The sequence below is a fragment of the Danio rerio genome, chromosome 16, assembly GCF_049306965.1.
Source record: "Danio rerio strain Tuebingen ecotype United States chromosome 16, GRCz12tu, whole genome shotgun sequence".
NCBI classification, from domain to species: Eukaryota; Metazoa; Chordata; class Actinopteri; order Cypriniformes; family Danionidae; genus Danio; species Danio rerio.
The window spans coordinates 42,966,242-42,985,000 of record NC_133191.1 but is presented as its reverse complement, the minus strand read 5'-3'; the positions used below and the strand labels follow the sequence as shown (position 1 = coordinate 42,985,000).

The window sequence follows — 18,759 nt, the reverse complement described above, 5'->3', positions numbered from 1 at the left end:
CACAATTTTAAAGAAATATTAATTTAATTTGTTATATTTCATCACTTTTTTGTTGATTTAGTTGATTCTATTTATTTAGTTTTATTTAAATTAGTTGTTATTTTTTATCTCATAATATTTGAAGTAAATTAGTGCAAAGTTAAAAGACTTTTTGTTGTTCGCTTTATTTATTTGTTTATTTAAGCCAAGATTAAGACCTTGATCAAATTTGCTCTTAATGCATAGCACTGACATTTTTCTGTTTTAATTCTTGTTGTATTTTATTGATATCTTTTGTATTGTTTTGCACTGTATGCTTTTTAGTTGTGTTGTATGATTTGTTTTTACTAGTGTGAAGCACTTTGGTCAACCTTGGTTATAGTAAGGTGCTATATAAATAAATGTTGATTTTGATGATTTTAGCTAGTTTTTCTATTTAATTTTATTTAAAGTAGCTATTAATATTATCATCAATATTTTTATCTTGGTGTTTTTATGTAGTATTCCCTATTCCAATGTCATTTCTTAATTTTCTTTTTTATACACTACTGGTTACACTTTTAATTATCTTTATTAATTAATAAAAAAAAGTTAATTAGTGCAAAGTAGAACATTTGTAAGCCACGCGTTACAACTTGGGAAGCCATCAAGATATTTTTTTTTTGTAAATATGCACTGAATAAACAAAATTTGGTTTGAATGTTTGGCAGGGTTATTTATCCTAAAGTTTTTTTTAGACATAATAAAAAAAGACAATGTTTAATTTTTGTTTTATTTTGGTTTAATTTATTTTATTTTATTTCTAGTTGTTCTGTTTAGCATTTCCCCATTCCATTTCCAGTTCTTGATTAAAATGTTAAAAACTGAAATGTATAGAGTGCCATAAAAGTAGTCCATATAACTTTTCAAAGCCTTCTTTAGGACTGTTTCAATGTATATAAAAATAAATTCATTAAATCCTCTATATATTTGTTTTTATATAATATAGGCAATTTAACTGTCAGCTTGTGTTAATTAGGGAAATAGATGCCACGGTTTGACAACAGCCCTGTTTGTAACCACAAGATGAAAGTAGTAACTTTGTGCTTGAACAGCCTATATCAGTTCTGCTTGTAACGTCACATTTTATTTCCTAATAAAGCATTCAAGTAAATTCATAATGAGAAACCCGCTCCAATTTGACTGCTAATCTTGAAGCACATTTAATTCCTACGTTTTTAAATGTTTCTCTGTTTTTTCCTTATTTTTAGGAGTCCTACACCTACAAAGACCCCATCACAGAGTTTGTGGAGTGTCTGTATGTGAACTTCGACTTTGACAGCGCTCAGAAGAAGCTGCGAGAGTGCGAGGCGGTAAGATCCAGCTGTCTTTTCCCTGTTACCTTTTTATAAGCTTGTTTCTTGGCGTGCCCTTTAAAGCACGGCACACCCTCCACTTTATAGGGACTTTTGCAGATTGATCGTATCTTCCTCTTCAGTCATGTTCCTGTTTTTTCCAAAAGCGTAAGATTCATAACATAACAGGTTCCATTAGCCAAAGCGTTTGAAGAGGCTATCCTTCTCCCAAGACATTGAGCTCATCCTTCACTTCTTGTCCAGCCACAAAAAGCTTTAACGTGGTAATTTACGCAGATGATGCCTTGATTTTCCCTGATGATGAGTTGTGAAGTCATCATACTGAGTCTCTGACCTCTGGTCGATCAGAAGTGTCCTCTGACAGATCCTCTAGTCTAGTGTTTTGCAATTTCAACATCACTAAACGTAATGCAAAATCAAGCAACATTTTGTGGAGTTTTTTTAATTATATTTTTTATATGCATCTCATATTTTGGGCAGTCTAGACACTGTTCAAGTCCACCATTTTGCGAAGTGCCATCCAAATTGTTTTACATTCAAAACAATTATAAAATTAGCTATTGATATATGCTCATCAGGTTTGCAAAGTTGTCAATTAGGGCTAGATAATATATCACAAAAGTATGATTACCGTGATTATAGTGTGTGCAATATATGTATTGGAAACGTGATAAATTACATTTATTTTATGAATCGATCATTTATTTAATTTTGACCAATCAGATGAGGCTTTGCTGTCTTTATTTCTGCCTTCCCAGTAGTTGCTCTCCTGCTATTAGCTAGAGCTGAAAATAAGCACTTTTTTGAGTCAAAAATGACAAAAACCCAATCAAAGTCAGAATATCTTAAGTCATAGTGTTTTAACAATTCATATTTGCACCTTTTTTAGTCTGCATTAGAATTAATTTGATCCAAAAATACAAATTTTCTAGGGAATTGTTATATTGTAAGTAATTTATCGCAATACAGTGGTCCCTCCACTATTCACCTGTTGCGGTCTCACAGTTTCACAGATTTTACATGCCTATTTATACTGCACATTGTGTTTTACATCCTGATTGGCTGTAGACCATTGTCAGTCAATCTCCTCTGTGTCTCATGTACAGTACAGAATGTGTTCAGCTTGCCAAATTAACATAAATCTTAGATCGCTATCAGTGTGAGTTTCAACAAGAATGAAAAAAGGTGTGTAACTGTCGGCAGCAAGACCATCGTAAAGGGGGTCGCACACTGTACGCGCTGTGCCACAACGCGGTCATAGCGCAGTGCATCATAGGTTTATATCAGGGTACGCACACAGGCTCCGCAAGTCGGCAGCTGTCTGTGGTGTACACAGAAGCTCACATGCTTTGCATCATTTCCATCCACAACGTTATTGCGATAAGAGTATATGCAATATTCCCATCGCAGACGTGTGATTAAATTACATTTGTTTTATGCATTGATGGTTTTTAAAATATTGACTTGTATGACATTGTCCGGTCACCACAACTAAGGAGAAGACGAGTGCAATTGCCGTAGAAAAATATATTTATTTACTTAATTCAATAATCATGTTGCTAGCTCTACTCGGGTCCAAGACCGACACAAGACGAAAGATTAGACAAGGCGATTAACAGATTCAGACTGCAAGCCCCCACCACGTCCTAGACAGACACGCTACTTATAGCAGGGAAAAATCAACCATACAACGGTGTTTTCAATCCTGGCGCAATCAGCTGGACCTGTAACACAGACACATGCAGACGCACACAAACAGAAACCCATAGCCCAATGAAAAACGACTACAGGGGGTCGTCCTTAGATGGAGCCTTGCTGTCTCTATACCCTCCTCCCCAGTAGTTGCTGTTTTGCTATTGGCTAAAGTGGTCCAAAGGTGAGATAAAGATACTTGATGTAAAATATGATGAGAAAAAAGATACTTATTGGTAGAGTCAAGATGAGGGGAAAATGACAACAACCAATCTGCATACTTGCCGAGGTTTTTATTGTCGTAGTGTTTTAAAAACTAAATATTTGCACCTTGACAGATTTTTTTTAATTAATTAGATCTGAACAGCATTTATCTTGACAAATATTACATAGTAAATAATATCGTTCTTTCAATACTTGCAATATCACAATGCTCGAATAATTTTATTGTAATCCGAGTCATTTGACGTTATACAACTGTGCATTTAAAGGCTGTTTGAACTAGGCTACATGAGTTGTCAATCACTAAACTTCTATATATTGTATATATGCATCTGTCGTCACATGTGTACACAAGCGCACATGCTTTGTTTCATTTCCATCAACATTTTCAAATAGCTGTCAAACATCATTGACAGCTTAGCATTTTTTTCAAACCATTGGTTTCATTTTATTTTATCTTTTTAAAGATTTATTTTTGGCCTTTTTGTCTTTATTAGATAGGACAGTATTTAGACAGGATGTGTAGTTGGAGAGAGAGGGTGTAGGGTAGGGAAATGTCCTCGAGTTGGGATTCGAACTCGGGGCGCCCTGACGTCCTACTGCCACCTTAAGTCGGTGCTAACCACTAGGCTATTGCGCCAACATTGTTTTCATTTTTAAATATTATACAGCAGGCATTAAGGGTAAATTCTAGTTTATCTGTTTGTTTCAGTTGTATACATTACAGTGACGAGTGGTTATTGGGGTCCAAAAATAGCAAAGAAATAAGATATGTAAATTTGTGTGTAGTTTTCACAGCAAAACAAAAGAAATGCTGTAAAATTTGCGAAAAATCACCACAATTTGTTTTTTTTTTCATTTTACTTGCACAGATCAGATTTTTATTTATTTATTTATTTTGTGAAATCCTGGAGTCTGAACCTCCCTAGTACTAGGGATGGTTAATGGACCTTTTTTTCCGCAGCCACAAAACAGCCTTCTGTTTTGGGCCCTGAAAGGGGTCTTGGCGCTCCGGCGTTGGATGTGTAGCGCGGTGTCATGGGCAGCTGTGGAAACGGGCCCCTGAAAGAGCCTCTGACTCACCATTTGTCATGTTTTTATGATAGCCGGTAATTGTCAGATCAGTGGGATGGTTAACAAGAAGTGCTTTTGGTGTGCAGAGGCGGACACACGCACTGGAAAGAGCTTTCTGTGGTGCAGACGAGCCAGTGATCTGTATTTTTGTTCCCATTTATAAATGGCCTTCCATAATGGTCACTTCATCAGTTTTCACCCTTGCCCCTGCTGTGTCATTCCTTCTGTTTTTGCAGTCAAACTGCTGACTTGTAGTGGCAACACAGCCCCGGACACAACAAAGCACAATGAATAGTGTAATAAACTGTGTTTCAAAGGAAAATCCCACCTCAAAATTGAAAATTAGGAATATTTTGTTTGGAAAACAGAGCTACCAGGCTTTAATAATCACCACAAAAGTGGTCCGTATAACTTAAGTTATATTCCATGTCTTTTTAAGTCATACAACAGTGTCAAGTTAGGAAAATTGTAATTTGTGTCTTCACTCATGACAAAACCATAGTGAGTTGTTCGTGATTGAACTCGAGATTCAGAACTGAATCATGAATGAATCTTTCACTTTGTTGAAAAGATCTGACTGGAAATAGTTGTTCATGAATTAAATTTTGCTGTTCTTTTTTTCATGAAATTGAACGACAAAAATGGTGGATGTCAAGATTTTGTGCTATATTGCATGTAACTTTTTTTTATTGTAAGCTCTTGGAATAAGTGGCCTGAAATCAAGAATCAAATCATAATGAATGAATCTTTGACCAATTTATTAAAAAGATCAGGCTTGAAAGATTTGTTCAGGAATTCAATATTGCTCCTTTTCTCGTGAAATTGAATAACAAGAATGGTGGAGGTCAACATTGTTATAGCGATTTTGTAAATATACTGCATAATGTGAATTTTTACTGTGAGCTCTTGGAACCAGTGACTTCAAATCAGAGTCATAACGAATAAATCTTTGACTGATTTAAAGAGTATTTGGTCATAAAATTGGGTGACAAGAATGGTGGAGGTCAACATTTTGTTATAGTGATTTTGTAAATATTCTGCATAATGTGAATTTTTACTGTGAGCTCTTAGAATCAGTGATTTTAAATTAAGAATCAAATCACAGTCATTATGTATGAATCTTTGACCAGTTTATCGAAAAGACCTGAATTGAAGGATCTGCTAAGGAATTCAAAATTGCTCTTAAAAAATGAATGACAAAAATGATGGTTGGCAATATTTTGTTGTATATTATCTATTCTAGTAGTAAAATAATAACGGAGTTGGTGATTTGAACTCAAAAATCAAACCAGATTCATGAACGTTTGACTACAATAAAGACAATAATTTGATCAGGAACCAAACATTTCCTTAAATTTAGATGACAAAAAATATGAACGTCAAGATTTTGCTTTCAGTTGCCAATTGTAGTTATCAGGGTGTCCGCGGATCCTTAAGTTTTTAAAGTCTTTAATTCAATAGTATAAAAATAAGGCTTTAATTAGTCGTAAAATGCCTTAAATCTGTGTTTCAGAGGTCTTAAATGCAGTAAAACCGACCCCATAAAGATTTTGTTTCTGTTTTAAAACGGAAGTTATTAATAGTCTGTGTAAAGATTGTTTTCAGGCTTTTTACTCTTTCCATATAATAAAAAGTGTTAAGGATGGTAATTAATTAGTTGTGAGCTTTTATTTTTGTAAATGTGTACTAAAATTATTATACTTAACAACTGGTCTTAAATTGTATTCTGTTTGGTATTATAAAGGTAATAAGTTGTAAATATAACTATTAGAAGTCTGCAGATACCCTGAATATGTCTTTGGAAGGTCTTGGGATTTAGTGTATGAGATAGAAGGACCACTTTTCTGGTGCTTTTGAGTTATTTTTATTCTTAAAAGTTTCAATTCTCCTTCAACAAATTCAATTATTTAGTTTTTCACGTAGTCTACTTTTTGGAAAGAAGTAAAAGTGAACATTTTCATTTCGGTTGATGATTTTAGATGTGCTGGTACAAAACACTAAATTCTGAGTTTATATTATTAATCTGTTTTGTTAATTTAAGAGGGTCTTTCTCTATGGAATAAATTGGATTTATCATTTAACTGCTGTAGGAATAGTGCAAATGACTTTTGCTACCATGCGATTGCAGATATTTTTGGCACAACATCGAGATTTGTTCGCCATCCTGACCCTGGAAAACATTACATTTCGACCTAAAAGCATTTGGTAAGCTGCCCCACAAAAAACGTGCCAAATCTTAAACTGCAAAAAAGTCTTTTACTTTGAATAAGAAAGTCTCAGTGTGATAAAAGCCAGAAATGGCCTTCAGGCGCATTCTTGGTCGCAGTAAACACTCTACATTACAAGGATTCATCCCAAGCGTAATTAGCTTGAGTGCCGTTAGCCTAGTGTGCACTTATGTCGGAGCTCATTCCTATTCTCTAAATTATGATGAATTCAAAGACTAGTTGCACTGCCCATCCACTGCCCAAAATAAAACAATTCGCTTTTGTTTAGTAACAAGCACCTCGTATGTTAAATACCAGGCTTTTTATAGCGACATAAAAAAAGACTCAAGTCAACGTTGAAATGGGAACCTTCCTAAAACGCTAACATGATTTATAAACATTTACTCCTGTGAGAGTGCCCATTTGATCAGGCCAGCTGTTTTTCATTCTGGACGTTTATCGTCACGAAACGGAGAAGAAAACGAGGCCCAAATCACTAGGAGTCGGGGGGGGTTTTCGCAGGGGTCTCTGCAGGTCCAGCCGATCGAGTCTTTAGGGAGATCTCCATTACACTTTGCATGCTTGGAGGCCAGGCTTTGTGAAGCTAGCAGTAATTAGAACACCTGCATCTGTGAGATCTCGAGAGAGCCCTCCAGCTACTGGACCTCCAGAACCAGGCGTTTTCTACAGCGAGACTCTGTGTAAATGGCCACTAATTAGTCCTGACCCTGATTATGGAAGCCTGAGGCATTATCGAGATCACAAACTATGCAAGCATAACTGGCTAGGCTCAGATGTATGTCAGCTCTAAATGCTCACAAATTTACAATCTGATTGAGCAGTGACTTCGAAAGTCAGAGCTGCGCGTCTGCAACAGCCCAAGGCTTTTCCTGCTAAAGTCTCGCGAGTCATCAGAGCGTCTGCTCTCAACTGCAAAAACAAACATCCTCTCATCTTCAGACAAGTCCATTACATTAACCGTTTGGCTCCTAAGTGCTTGTAAAAGAACAAATAAATGATATGAGCCAACTGAGTAAGTTTTAAGTGGGTAGAAAGGATATTAACACTTTTCTAGAGTAGGGATTACTACTTTTATTTATAAAGAAAATAAGATTTGAAAGAAAGAAGTTTAATAATTCTTGACCCCTCTGGGATTCTAAATTCTTCTTTATTTATTTATTTTCGTTTTTAGATTTGACCGCTGCTAGATTTTTCACAATATTAGATAAATTTATGAGACTCGTACAAATGCTGTGTCTGTCAAAAATGAATTTGCAGGATCACTTTTTACAATTGTTTATTAGTCTTCAGTATTTTTTTTTATGATTTTATTTTGTTTTATTAACTGTATTAAAAGTGACTTGCTGGGTAAATGGTAGTGGTTTGAACAGTCCCTCTAGGATTTCACAGCATTTCTGATTTTTGTGGCCTAAAATGCGCCTTTTTTAAAATTTGCGGTGATATTTGCTGATGTTCTTTAAGTTGAGTTGCTGTAAAAAAATAAATATATAAATAAAATACTAGACAAAAGTCTATTATATATATTTATTACTCCTAGACCCAGACATTGGGTTTTGTAACCCAAACAATAACTCTTAATCTCAATATTTCACATGCAACCGAATAACAATTAAACTCATTAACTTATTAAAATAAAACAAATCAAATTATAAAGTAAATTTAAAGAACAATGTGTTTAAAAAAAATAATAAAATAAAATGTGTATCCATATGTCTGTTTAAACTGTGTGTGCACTACAAGCCAAAGATCAAAATCCACTGAATCCTTGCACAGGAAGTCTCTCAGGAAAAAAAGTGTTGTTGTTGTTTTTACATACAGTTAAAGTCAAAAATATTCGCCCTCCTGTAAATATATATTTTGTCTTTTTCAAATATTTCCCAAATGATGTTTAACACAGCAAAGAATTTTACAGAATTTCCTATAATATTTTTTTCTTCTGGAAAAAATTCAAATTAAACTTGTTTGTTTTATTTAAAAGCTGTTCTTAATTTAAGGAGTACTTTATGCTGGCTAAGAATTCTGACTTCAGCTGTGATATATATATATATATATATATATATATATATATATATATATATATATATATATATATACACACACACACACACACACACACACACACACACACACACACGCAAATAGAAATACAAGGATCTCTGCATAACGCTCATGCACTACATGTCTTTCGCAGTAATTTTTTTGGGTAAATGCAACTTTGTAAGTTTACTCCTATTTTACACACGGTGTCTTCTGGTTAAATGCAGAGTTACAGATAAGCGTAAAGGTATATACTGCCACCTATGATCAGGATGTGTGTAAAATCATGACCTAGCGACGGTTGGTTGCGTTCACATGGCCTTTGTTTTGGGTGAATCGTGTCATGATGACATCATAGGAAGTGTCTAGACCCCGAATTTGCAGGAAATCTGCAGTATTTCAGAAAAATGCAAGATCCGCAAAATTTTGTTAAATTGGCTTGATTTTGTGATAAATTCAGCGTTTTAAAATGATATATATTGAGTAAGTCTTTATATTCACATTTGACTGAACACTAAAGTAAAGTGTTAATTATTTAAAACAATCATTCTGAAATAGACTAAAGTAAGCCATACGCATTGCTATTGTTTACAAGCTATTTTTTAGCACATCATCAGCACCCATGGCTCCAGAAGTTCTGCAGGCCTGCAATTCAGTCCAACTGGACACAGTCCTGGATCCGTAGAGACTGACCGCATAAGTGTTCTGGGATTTTCTTCAAGCTGCAGATCATCACATTGCTTACTTTGCATCGTGATTACCTTATCATGCTTATCCAGTCAGCTTTTATCATTTTTTCCTCCTTCAGTTGATCCATCTCTGCGGAGAGGGGCTATTTGCACAATGGTTTGGGTTCAGAATGTCTATGCTATGCATAAAACATAGACTCAACCTAATATAGCCCTGTTTTCAATCTGTTTGAAGACCAAAAAAAAGCTGCACTTTTAGATTCCTGAAAGTTAAGCAAAAATTGACCTTTTTTTTTATTGTCGGAGCCTTGTTCTCTTCCCCTGTTACTCAAAAGCTTCAACGGTAATTATAGCACTTAAGCGAACTGTTATCAGCTTAAGATAAGACATTGTCAATGATGAAATGTGTGTCGGCTGATAGGGCCATGGCCATGTAGTTGGGATTTCTTCAAGCAGAACCTCGGAAGATAGTAGCTCTCAAAACCTAAGCAAACAAAGCAGGGGCTGTGAGCAAAGATGCGGGACGAAGGACTGCATGTGAACCGTGCAGGACAGCGGGGGCTCGCACATGTCTTCAGCTTTGTGGAATGCACTATTTGCGTTTGGACTGCTAGGTAAAGCAGGTTAGTATGCTCTGCTCTGTGCGTCTGAGATTGATAATAGATGGTCGTTGAGATGTTTGAAAGCGGTGGCATAGTAAATTGGTTCCACCGTGCAGCCCGGTGGACCCTGCGGCAACAGGCAAGACAAACGGCGATAAGTCACAGCCATTGCGGTGAATTCGGTGGCTGGCTCTGTTCCTGCCCTTTTTCATGTGGGGAATGTGGAATTCCAAGATCTGCGGTTAGTTTAGAGGGCTGAGAATGACCCCGGATTTTTTGTGCTTCCAAATACTGGTTTGCTCCTGTGAGGATAGTATTAAATGTTTTGTTATAGATGTGTTAGCCATAGGCCTCTATAAATATAAGCAGCTATGAATTCATTTCCATAGATTTGTCGTAATTCTGTTTTAATTTTTCTGGCTTTTGGCTTTTTTCCCATTCTGTAATTCCCCAACCAGGTGCTATTACAGAGACCTCGGCTGAAGTGGAGCTGTTTTTATTTCAGTTCTGAGTTTATATAAACTTCCTGTTCTGCTCATTGTCCAGTTAAGCCGCAGAGTTTTCTGTGTTCCAGCAGAAGTTTGGATTGAATGCTGTTCTTGAAACATGCTACAATTATGTGTGTGTGTGTGTGTGTATATGTATATGTATGTATATATGTAGATAGATAGATAGATAGATAGATAGATAGATAGATAGATAGATAGATAGATAGATAGATAGATAGATAGATAGATAGCAAAATGTATACAGATGTTTATTTTTTCAGTAATGTGTACTCATATTTTTGTTTTAACAGTTCAAAAGTCTAAAACAGTGTTTTATATTCTAATCATAAAAATAATTTCTTAAACTGTTTTTGCGTTAATCTTTAAAATCACTTTTGATGTAGAATTCTTGATCACATGATCACATCTTATAATGATTTATTAAGGATTATGTGACACCGAATATTTGAAGAATGGCTGGTTAAAGTGCAGCATTGACAAATTTTTTTTTTAATATTTAACATTTTTTTAATATTTAACAATTAATTTAAAATATACTTTACCTACTCACATTTGAAATTAAAACCCTCTGGTTTGAGCCTATATCTAAATATTTTTTCCCAAGAGCTATAAAAGATTAATTAAAATTTCTATGCCTAATATTTCTTTAAAATTTTTTTTAAAGGTGCTGGTGAACGACTTTTTCCTTGTGGCGTGCCTTGAGGACTTCATTGAAAATGCACGTCTCTTCATCTTTGAGACCTTCTGCCGAATTCACCAGTGCATCAGTATAGGGTACGTAATTTGTGAAACAACATTTTACTGGAGCATGTAAAGCATTTGAAGTTGACAGAGGATTTGACAAGGATCAGGATTGACAAAGAAAGAAAAAAAAAGGTAGCAGGTCTGAAAATGTGTCCACAATGTGGGAATGCTTCCTGTTTCCTCTCTTCCATTCCCACTCCACTCTCTGATAAGTTTTTATTACCCAGTGTGCTGGAGGAAGCATGTCCAGAGACCGGCTGCCAGCCCCTCAATCTCACACATGGAGACACGCATTCAGAACCAGACATCCCAGGCACATCCACCCATCTGTTTTCAAGCATGTCTAAAGGGTCTATATATTGTTCCTATATCTTGTTAAGAGGATCTTAATGGCTGCACCTCGCATATTTAGATAATATACTACTTTTTTTTCTATTCTAAGCATCATTTGGGTTCTGTCACCCAAGGCCTTTTTGTGCTGCACAAATGGCAGCTGAGCATTTTTTATTCTTTTGTTGTAATGTTAATCTATGTTTTAATAATGCCGGCTGCATGCATTTTATGCTCAGTACTAAGCGCTCACTGTTTTGGTTTTTTTTAAAGCTTTGACAGTTGAATCGCTCACAACTGAATCTTTATAGGACAGCACTCGCATTTCTGTTGTGCAAAAAAAGGCTTCTGTGGACACTCATTTTAGGCTGATTTATACTGCTGTGTTGAGCAGGCTATGTGGTCGCATAGCTCTTGCTGACACTGACGCGCACCTCACGCAAAACAATTAGCTACATGTTAAAACATCATGTATCGCAAGCTCTGTAACTGGCGGCTTGGTAGCAGTGAAGAATGTGGGAGGTGCTGAGAGCCACAAGCCCAATGGGAGCTAATTACATAAATACAAGCTCCTAATGAAAACTTTTGTTTTGTGTTTACCTTATGATTAAAGTTGTTGCATGTCTTCCGGCTCCCGCCTCTGAATGAGCGAGTTTTAGCTACTTGTACATAAGGGTAGCATTCAGAAAAAACAATACACCCTGAACTTGAAGAAACAATCACACTGAACTTGCTTTTCCGTTGTTAGAATGCGAGGCGCACCACACTGACTTTGTTTGTTAATCGGTTAAGCAGACAGTTAAAATATGAGGGACAAAGCGCTCCTAAACAGCACACAAAATGCCCACATCCATTAGCAAACAGTTCAAAAATGGTGCTGCTCAACCCTAAAAGCACATTCAGTCTAATCAAGGTGTAATCTGTTATTGTTTGGTGAATCTTGTTACGTCCTCACATAGACCTCAAAGTCTGTGTGAACCTAAAGTTGCTGAGACTTTTATTTCAGTATGTGGGTGTAGTTCCAACTAAAATGGAAAATTCACAATAAAATATGCACAATTTGTAATATGTTTTCCGGAAATATATGCACATGCTGTTTGACAGCTTCTAAGACGTTGCAAAAACAATGCAACATTACCAATGACTAATTTTAGTGCAAAACAAATGCATTGTCAACACTTTCATTTCATTAATAGTGCAACATTAGCACCCGGGCTAATTTTACTGCTAAATAAATGCAGTCAACACATTGATCACTGCACGTTCTAGTAAGAATATAACAACAACAGATATTTTAGTGTAGAAGTAATGCATACGTCCTCAGCACACAGATTCATGTGAAGTTATTCATAACATAACGCATGAACGACAAAGGCTATAACGTTAAGCCTATTAGATTACACTGTCAGAGAATATGCTTAGAGGCATATTTTACTGCTATAACAGTGCACGTTAGAAAACTGCTCAAAATCCTGCTCAAGTCGGGCGTTTTATGCAGTTACTGGCTAATCTTGGTTATCAGACATCTCCTCGCTGCACATCCTCACTAGGGATGATGTTTACACATGCTGTGTAGTTTTTCACACCTCCGCAGCTGCGCACTTCATGGATTCTGTGCGCTTCATGGTTCATTTGCAAAATAGCCAATAACAAACTTTTCCAGGGCTGCATAAACATGGCTAGTAATTTATAAATTAGCTAGTGTATGCTCTAGGGCAGGGATGTCCAATCTCGGTCTTGGAGGGCCGGTGTCCAGCTGAGTTTAGCTTCAATAGACCTGCCCAGAGGTTTCTAGTATATCTAGTAAGAGCTTGGTTAGCTGGTTCAGGTGTGTTTTATTAGGGTTGGAGCTAAACTCTCTCGGACACTGGCCCTCCAGGACCGAGTGTGGACACCCCTGCTCTAGGGCATTTGCATGGGGCTATCTAATTGGCATCTGTTGATTTAAAGCTCACGTAAATCTTTGACACTGACTTAAGAAAAAAAAAAATTTTAAAAACTACTTTAAATAGTCTGAGGGTAGTTTCATTAAGTGAACCAACTTGGTGTGTAAAGCTGCCATGTAGTTCAGGTTAGAAAACACGTGATCTGTTCAGCGCAATTAATCGACAGCAAAGCATTAAAGTCGACTAGTCAGTGAAACCCCTAATTCACGCAGACTTGAAGATTGTAAGGTCTGCGCTTATTTACTTGGTGCAATTAACAATAAATATTGTAGCAATTAAACAGATTAAAGTGAATAGATAGGATATTTGTGTTAATTGAACAACATGGATCAATTACCACTGACAAGATGCATCTTCTGAACTCCTCATAGACTCTCCAGTCTATGTTGGACTGAATGCGGCAGGTGTTTTATTACCACTTCACTCTCGTTGCACTTTTTTTTTATTGCTCTTTTTATGGTATTTACATGGCATCGTAGGTTTCCAGAGAAGACACGCAATGGTTTCAGTCCTCAAGATTTTCCATTGGTGGAAAAGAAGTAGTCTGTATGGAAAAGGGAGGTTTGGGCGGGTGTCACTGGTTTCCCTCTGCCTGGTTCCTATTAGCCTTCCAGTGACGGAGTGCAGAGCTGAGAGGCCGCGTTGCCCTCCTGCCTGTTTAATGAGCTTTCATAACTAGTAGTCTTTGAGCATCTGTCCTGCATTCTTTTTTCCTGCTGTGGCCTCTGTGCGCCAAGCAAAAAGCACTTGACTACAAACTGGGGATCTGTTAACAGGTTGCATCTACCTTGGGGGATTTATGACATCCTGTAAATTGCAAAAGGTTGCATGTTCGCAAATGCACTCTAACACAATATTATATACCACATTTCATAAAGTTTTTTTTTTTTTTTTTTTCAGTGCAAACATATTCATAGCCCTTCAAAATCGTTTCTCTGTTAATCACATAGCTGACTCTAGACAATCAAAAACCAGCTTTCTTCAAGTTCTCACACAGTTCCATGCTTCATTGTATGGACTAATTGCTCGCTCGCGTTTTCTGAGCTGTATAAAACTGAGAAGGGCTGGAGTCAAGGTTGAAACATGGAATGTGATCAGGCTCTGTCCAAATCTCCAGTTGCAGATAGTCTGGAATTGATTTGGAGTCCTGGCTCTTTTGGCAGTCTCGTTGCAATTGAATCCATTTTCTTGTCAAAGGCGACAAAGGTAATGCTGGACTAGGAAACTGAATTGTGATTGCTGTTTATCTGTTCAGGTTAATGGCTCAAAGGTGTAACCTAGAAGGCATTATTGCGTCTCTTTTGAGGTTATATTGGTACAATACGCAGAAGCCTTATGAAATGAATGCCGGTTTTTTGTTTACAGTTGTTGGCCTTGAATGGCAGGGTTTTTGTGTTCCTGTTTTTGCTCTCAGCGTAGACCAAAAAAAGACCACAACTACAAATGGCTTTATATATAAAAATGTCTGTAAGAAGACTGTATTTGAAATCTGATTTTATGACATGCACTTAAGAGACATGCAAATGCAAAAGCCTCATGTCCTCAGAGACATAAATTCTGAATTTTGCATTCATTGGCCTTGATTGGAATAGTCTGTCTGCATCTGATGACAATTTTAGTTTTAAGCTGGATGGATGTTTCCAATCTTGTCATCTGTAAATCACTGTGATCTCTTACAATCCACAATAATCCACTTTACAGTTGATTTATTCATGATTTAACTACCAACATTATCTTTAGTGAGGAGAGAGGTTGTTTTAGTGGGATGAGGGGAATTAGTTTTACCCCAGGCTATGAAGCAGGGGTCACTTCCAGAGACTTCAAATGATGTGCATCTCTTTGTGCCTTCATATGGAAATGTTTAACAGTGAATTCATTCAAATTCAACTACTGTAGAGCCGGTCAAAACTGTATGAATTAACAATCTAAGGCTCTTGGAGTGAGACCGGTTACCCCAATCCCAATGGCCTAAAATCTGAATTGGATAAATCAACTGCAAGTAGCCGGTACATGTAAAGGGTCGAAGTGAAAACGATCCTTACCCTCCACCCCCAACCCCAGAGGGACCAGGTTTAAGCCCGTGTAAAATGAGACTGCAGCAAGGGGAGTCAAGCAGCTTGGCGTAAACCGCCATGTCAGGCACTTACGCTTGAGTGGCTTGTTCAGCCAACCTCTTTCTTTAGCGTAATTACTTCTTTCAGCTTTTGTATATTTTTGGTTTGAGTTCAGACTTTCATTCATATTAGTGGCAAGCACGTGTAAATACTGGCTTTTCCCCTTTGTTGTTGTAAAGTTGAATTTCTGAATAAAATTAGATTAGTGTCTGAGTATGTGTGGCCCATTTCATTGCACCAAGGCCGTGGTTGACCTTGGTCTCTGGTTTAGCTTGTCTGGAGGGTCAGTTCCCCTAAGAGGACATTTGATCTTATTTGTTTTGAGTCAATCTTTTGACTGGCTTGACTGACATGTGTTCCCTCTTTAATCAAATCAGTGGAAAAATATCCACTGCTTCTATCCCCACTTGAGTAAACCAGCACAGTATGTTTTAACTGTTTATTTATCATTTGATTCTCGCCTAAAACCAGTGATTTGGCTGGGAGTGAACTGTTTGGTATTTCCATTGATTTTACTGTAAAGGCTCACAAGCTGTCTGCTTCATTTCAGACATCGTCTAGACCTCTAGGTCTGCAGGATCATAATGGATGTACCGCTATCTAAATCTCCCAGTGTCTTAATTGGTTTCCTGTTCCTTTTCGGCTGTAATTGTTCATCAGTGTGCCGCATGCTTCACGGACTGCTCAGGGGCTGCTGAAGAGCTTGGATTTCATGTCCCTGCTTTAACCCCTGGAGTCAACAGGCATTCCTTTTTCTCGTAGCGAGTGTCACCGCTTGATGTTGGACATGTGTTAACCATCACCAGCTTGGAACTCGTGATGTGACAACCGGCACATTCGTTGGCGGTTAGCTCTTAAATAATGAGCTTTATGACCAATCCAGCCTGTCACGCATCATTTTCTGAGGGTTTCACTGGGAGTGAAATGATATAAGCTGTCATCTCTGCCTGTCTCCAAACCCATGCTGCTGCCACGGTGGGTGATTGAGTTAACCTTTCACTGTGAAAGCATATTCATTGTTTGGAAACCTGGCCTGTTGGCTTTACTTAAAGAACAGATTGGGACAAGGCTGCTTTTTTTTTATACAAGCAACAAGCTTAGAAGAAAAAAAAGCCAGCCGTTGTAGCACGATTTTGGATCAAAGAACTCTTAAGAGCCCCTGCTGCCACCTTCCCTCAATGACACATAAGTAGAGGAGACACCTGGCTTTATTTATGGACAGCTTCTCTTAGGGCTGTGACACACAAAGCCAGTGGTCAGCAGTTGGCCAATGTCCGCTTAGCTTTTCTAGCTTTCACATTCGCTGGTGAATGGTATTGGGGCCATCTGTGATAGTTTACCCTTATTGAATGTTTTTTTAAGGAAGGAGTCAATGCATTAACTTTACATTTATGCATAAAGCAAATGCTGTTACACCATTGAAGCTTGACATGTTATCAATTCCTGCTTTGCCCAAGAATTGAACCCACAACTGTTTTTCTAGTGCCATAGTCTGGTATTTGAGCGACAACAATAAAAGTGAAATTGATGAAAGTCTGCAAAGTACGATGGTTATAACTTTGTCATCTTACCTCAGCAATTTTTCATAAAATTTTGCCGGCAACTAGCTCTCTGCAACTCTCACATGGTCGCCCACTGAAACTAAGCAGGTCTGCGCCTGGTCAGTACCTAGATAGAAGACCACTTAAGAAAGCTAGGTTGCTGCCAAGGGTGGTGTTAAGACCAGCAGAGAGCAACCTAACCTGCGCTCTTTATGGGTCCTAACGCCCCAGTATATGTGATGCGGACTCTGTACTGCTCACTGAGCACAGTCTTTTGAATAAGGTGTTAAAATGAGGTCCTGGCTTTCTTTGGTCATTAAAAATGCCAGGATGTCTTTTAAAAAAGAGTATAGGTTAACCCCAGCATCCTGGCCAAATTTGCCCACTGGTCTCTGTCCATCATGGCCTCCTAACCCTCCCTATATCATAATTGGCTCTCCTCTCCACCAATCAGCTGGTGTGTGGAGTGCTGTCTGCTGCAATATGGCTGCCATCACATCATCCAGGTGGATGCTGCATACTGGTGGTGGATGAGGAGATCCCCCCCCAAAAAAATGTGTAAAACACTTTGATTGTCCAGAAAAAAAAAAACACTATTTAAATGTAAGGAATTCATATTTTTATTATTATAACTTCATGAGCTTCTAAGAATGAATAAAGAATCAGTGTCTTTGATACTTAAAGTGGTCACAGTGCACTACCTTGGTTACTGCATTTGCAGTCCCGATTTAGGATGTAACATTGCCCATTATTACCTTTTGATATAGATGGTTAATTCCTAGCATGCAGGCACAATGCGCGTACTAGTTAATACTGACCTTAAGTTCTTTTGGTGTGTTTAAGCTCAGCATTTTCGATAGGATGCAGACCATGTGAGAAAGATGCTATTTTTTATTTTATTTTTTACATGGAATTGTGCATCGTGTCCTTTAAAATGCTTTTAAAAAACAGTAAAACTCATGCAGTGAGTGTTTTATTCCTGTCCTAAAGTTTGTTTCATCACTACCTTGACCTCAAACTCACGACGGCACGGTGATGTAATTCTACCCCGTTTTTATGGGTTTCTTAGTGCGATTAGAATCACAGACTTGATTACATAATGCAAGGCATTTGTCACTCTTGAACAGACGTCTAAATGCTGAGGTATGACAGTAAACCCATTATCATCCAGCACTTTCGATCAGCACTTTAAACCTGCACACACACACACACACAGCCACCGCAAGCTTGTTATATACCTCACAATTTTAACGTAATGCCATCAGAGTATATAATGTTCTCCTTTTACCTAAGTTTGTCCTAATGGACTGTGTTTGCCTCGCAGTATGCTGGCCGATAAGCTGAATATGACTCCTGAGGAGGCAGAAAGATGGATCGTCAACCTCATTCGTAATGCCAGGCTGGATGCCAAAATCGACTCCAAACTGGTGAGAGTCTCTCATATTTTATTTCGCTCTTGTTTCCCTGCCTCCCTCCTCAAGTAGCGGCCAATTGATAGATGCTGCGTTAGTGTCCTTTAATTAGTAGGAAAATCAAATTCAGGCTCTTTTGTGCAGGGATAATGTTCTGCTTTAATACATAAAGGAGAGGCAATCAATTACGTCAGTAATTCTGCCCAGTGCCTGCTTTCTCACCATATCCTTTCTCGAGGGTTAGAGGAATACTGTCATTATAGTTCTGAAGGAGGGTCATTCGTA

The 18,759-nt window shown here is 37.5% G+C and overlaps 1 protein-coding gene across 1 annotated transcript in view; it reads left to right on the top strand.

The window, feature by feature from the left end:
* Positions 1–18,759, top strand: part of eif3ea (eukaryotic translation initiation factor 3, subunit E, a) — a 74,172-nt gene that overhangs the window by 51,260 nt on the left and 4,153 nt on the right. The window contains 3 exon segments of the mRNA NM_200839.1: positions 1,230–1,331; positions 11,052–11,161; positions 18,387–18,489. Of these exon segments, the coding sequence (NP_957133.1) occupies positions 1,230–1,331; positions 11,052–11,161; positions 18,387–18,489 (315 nt within the window).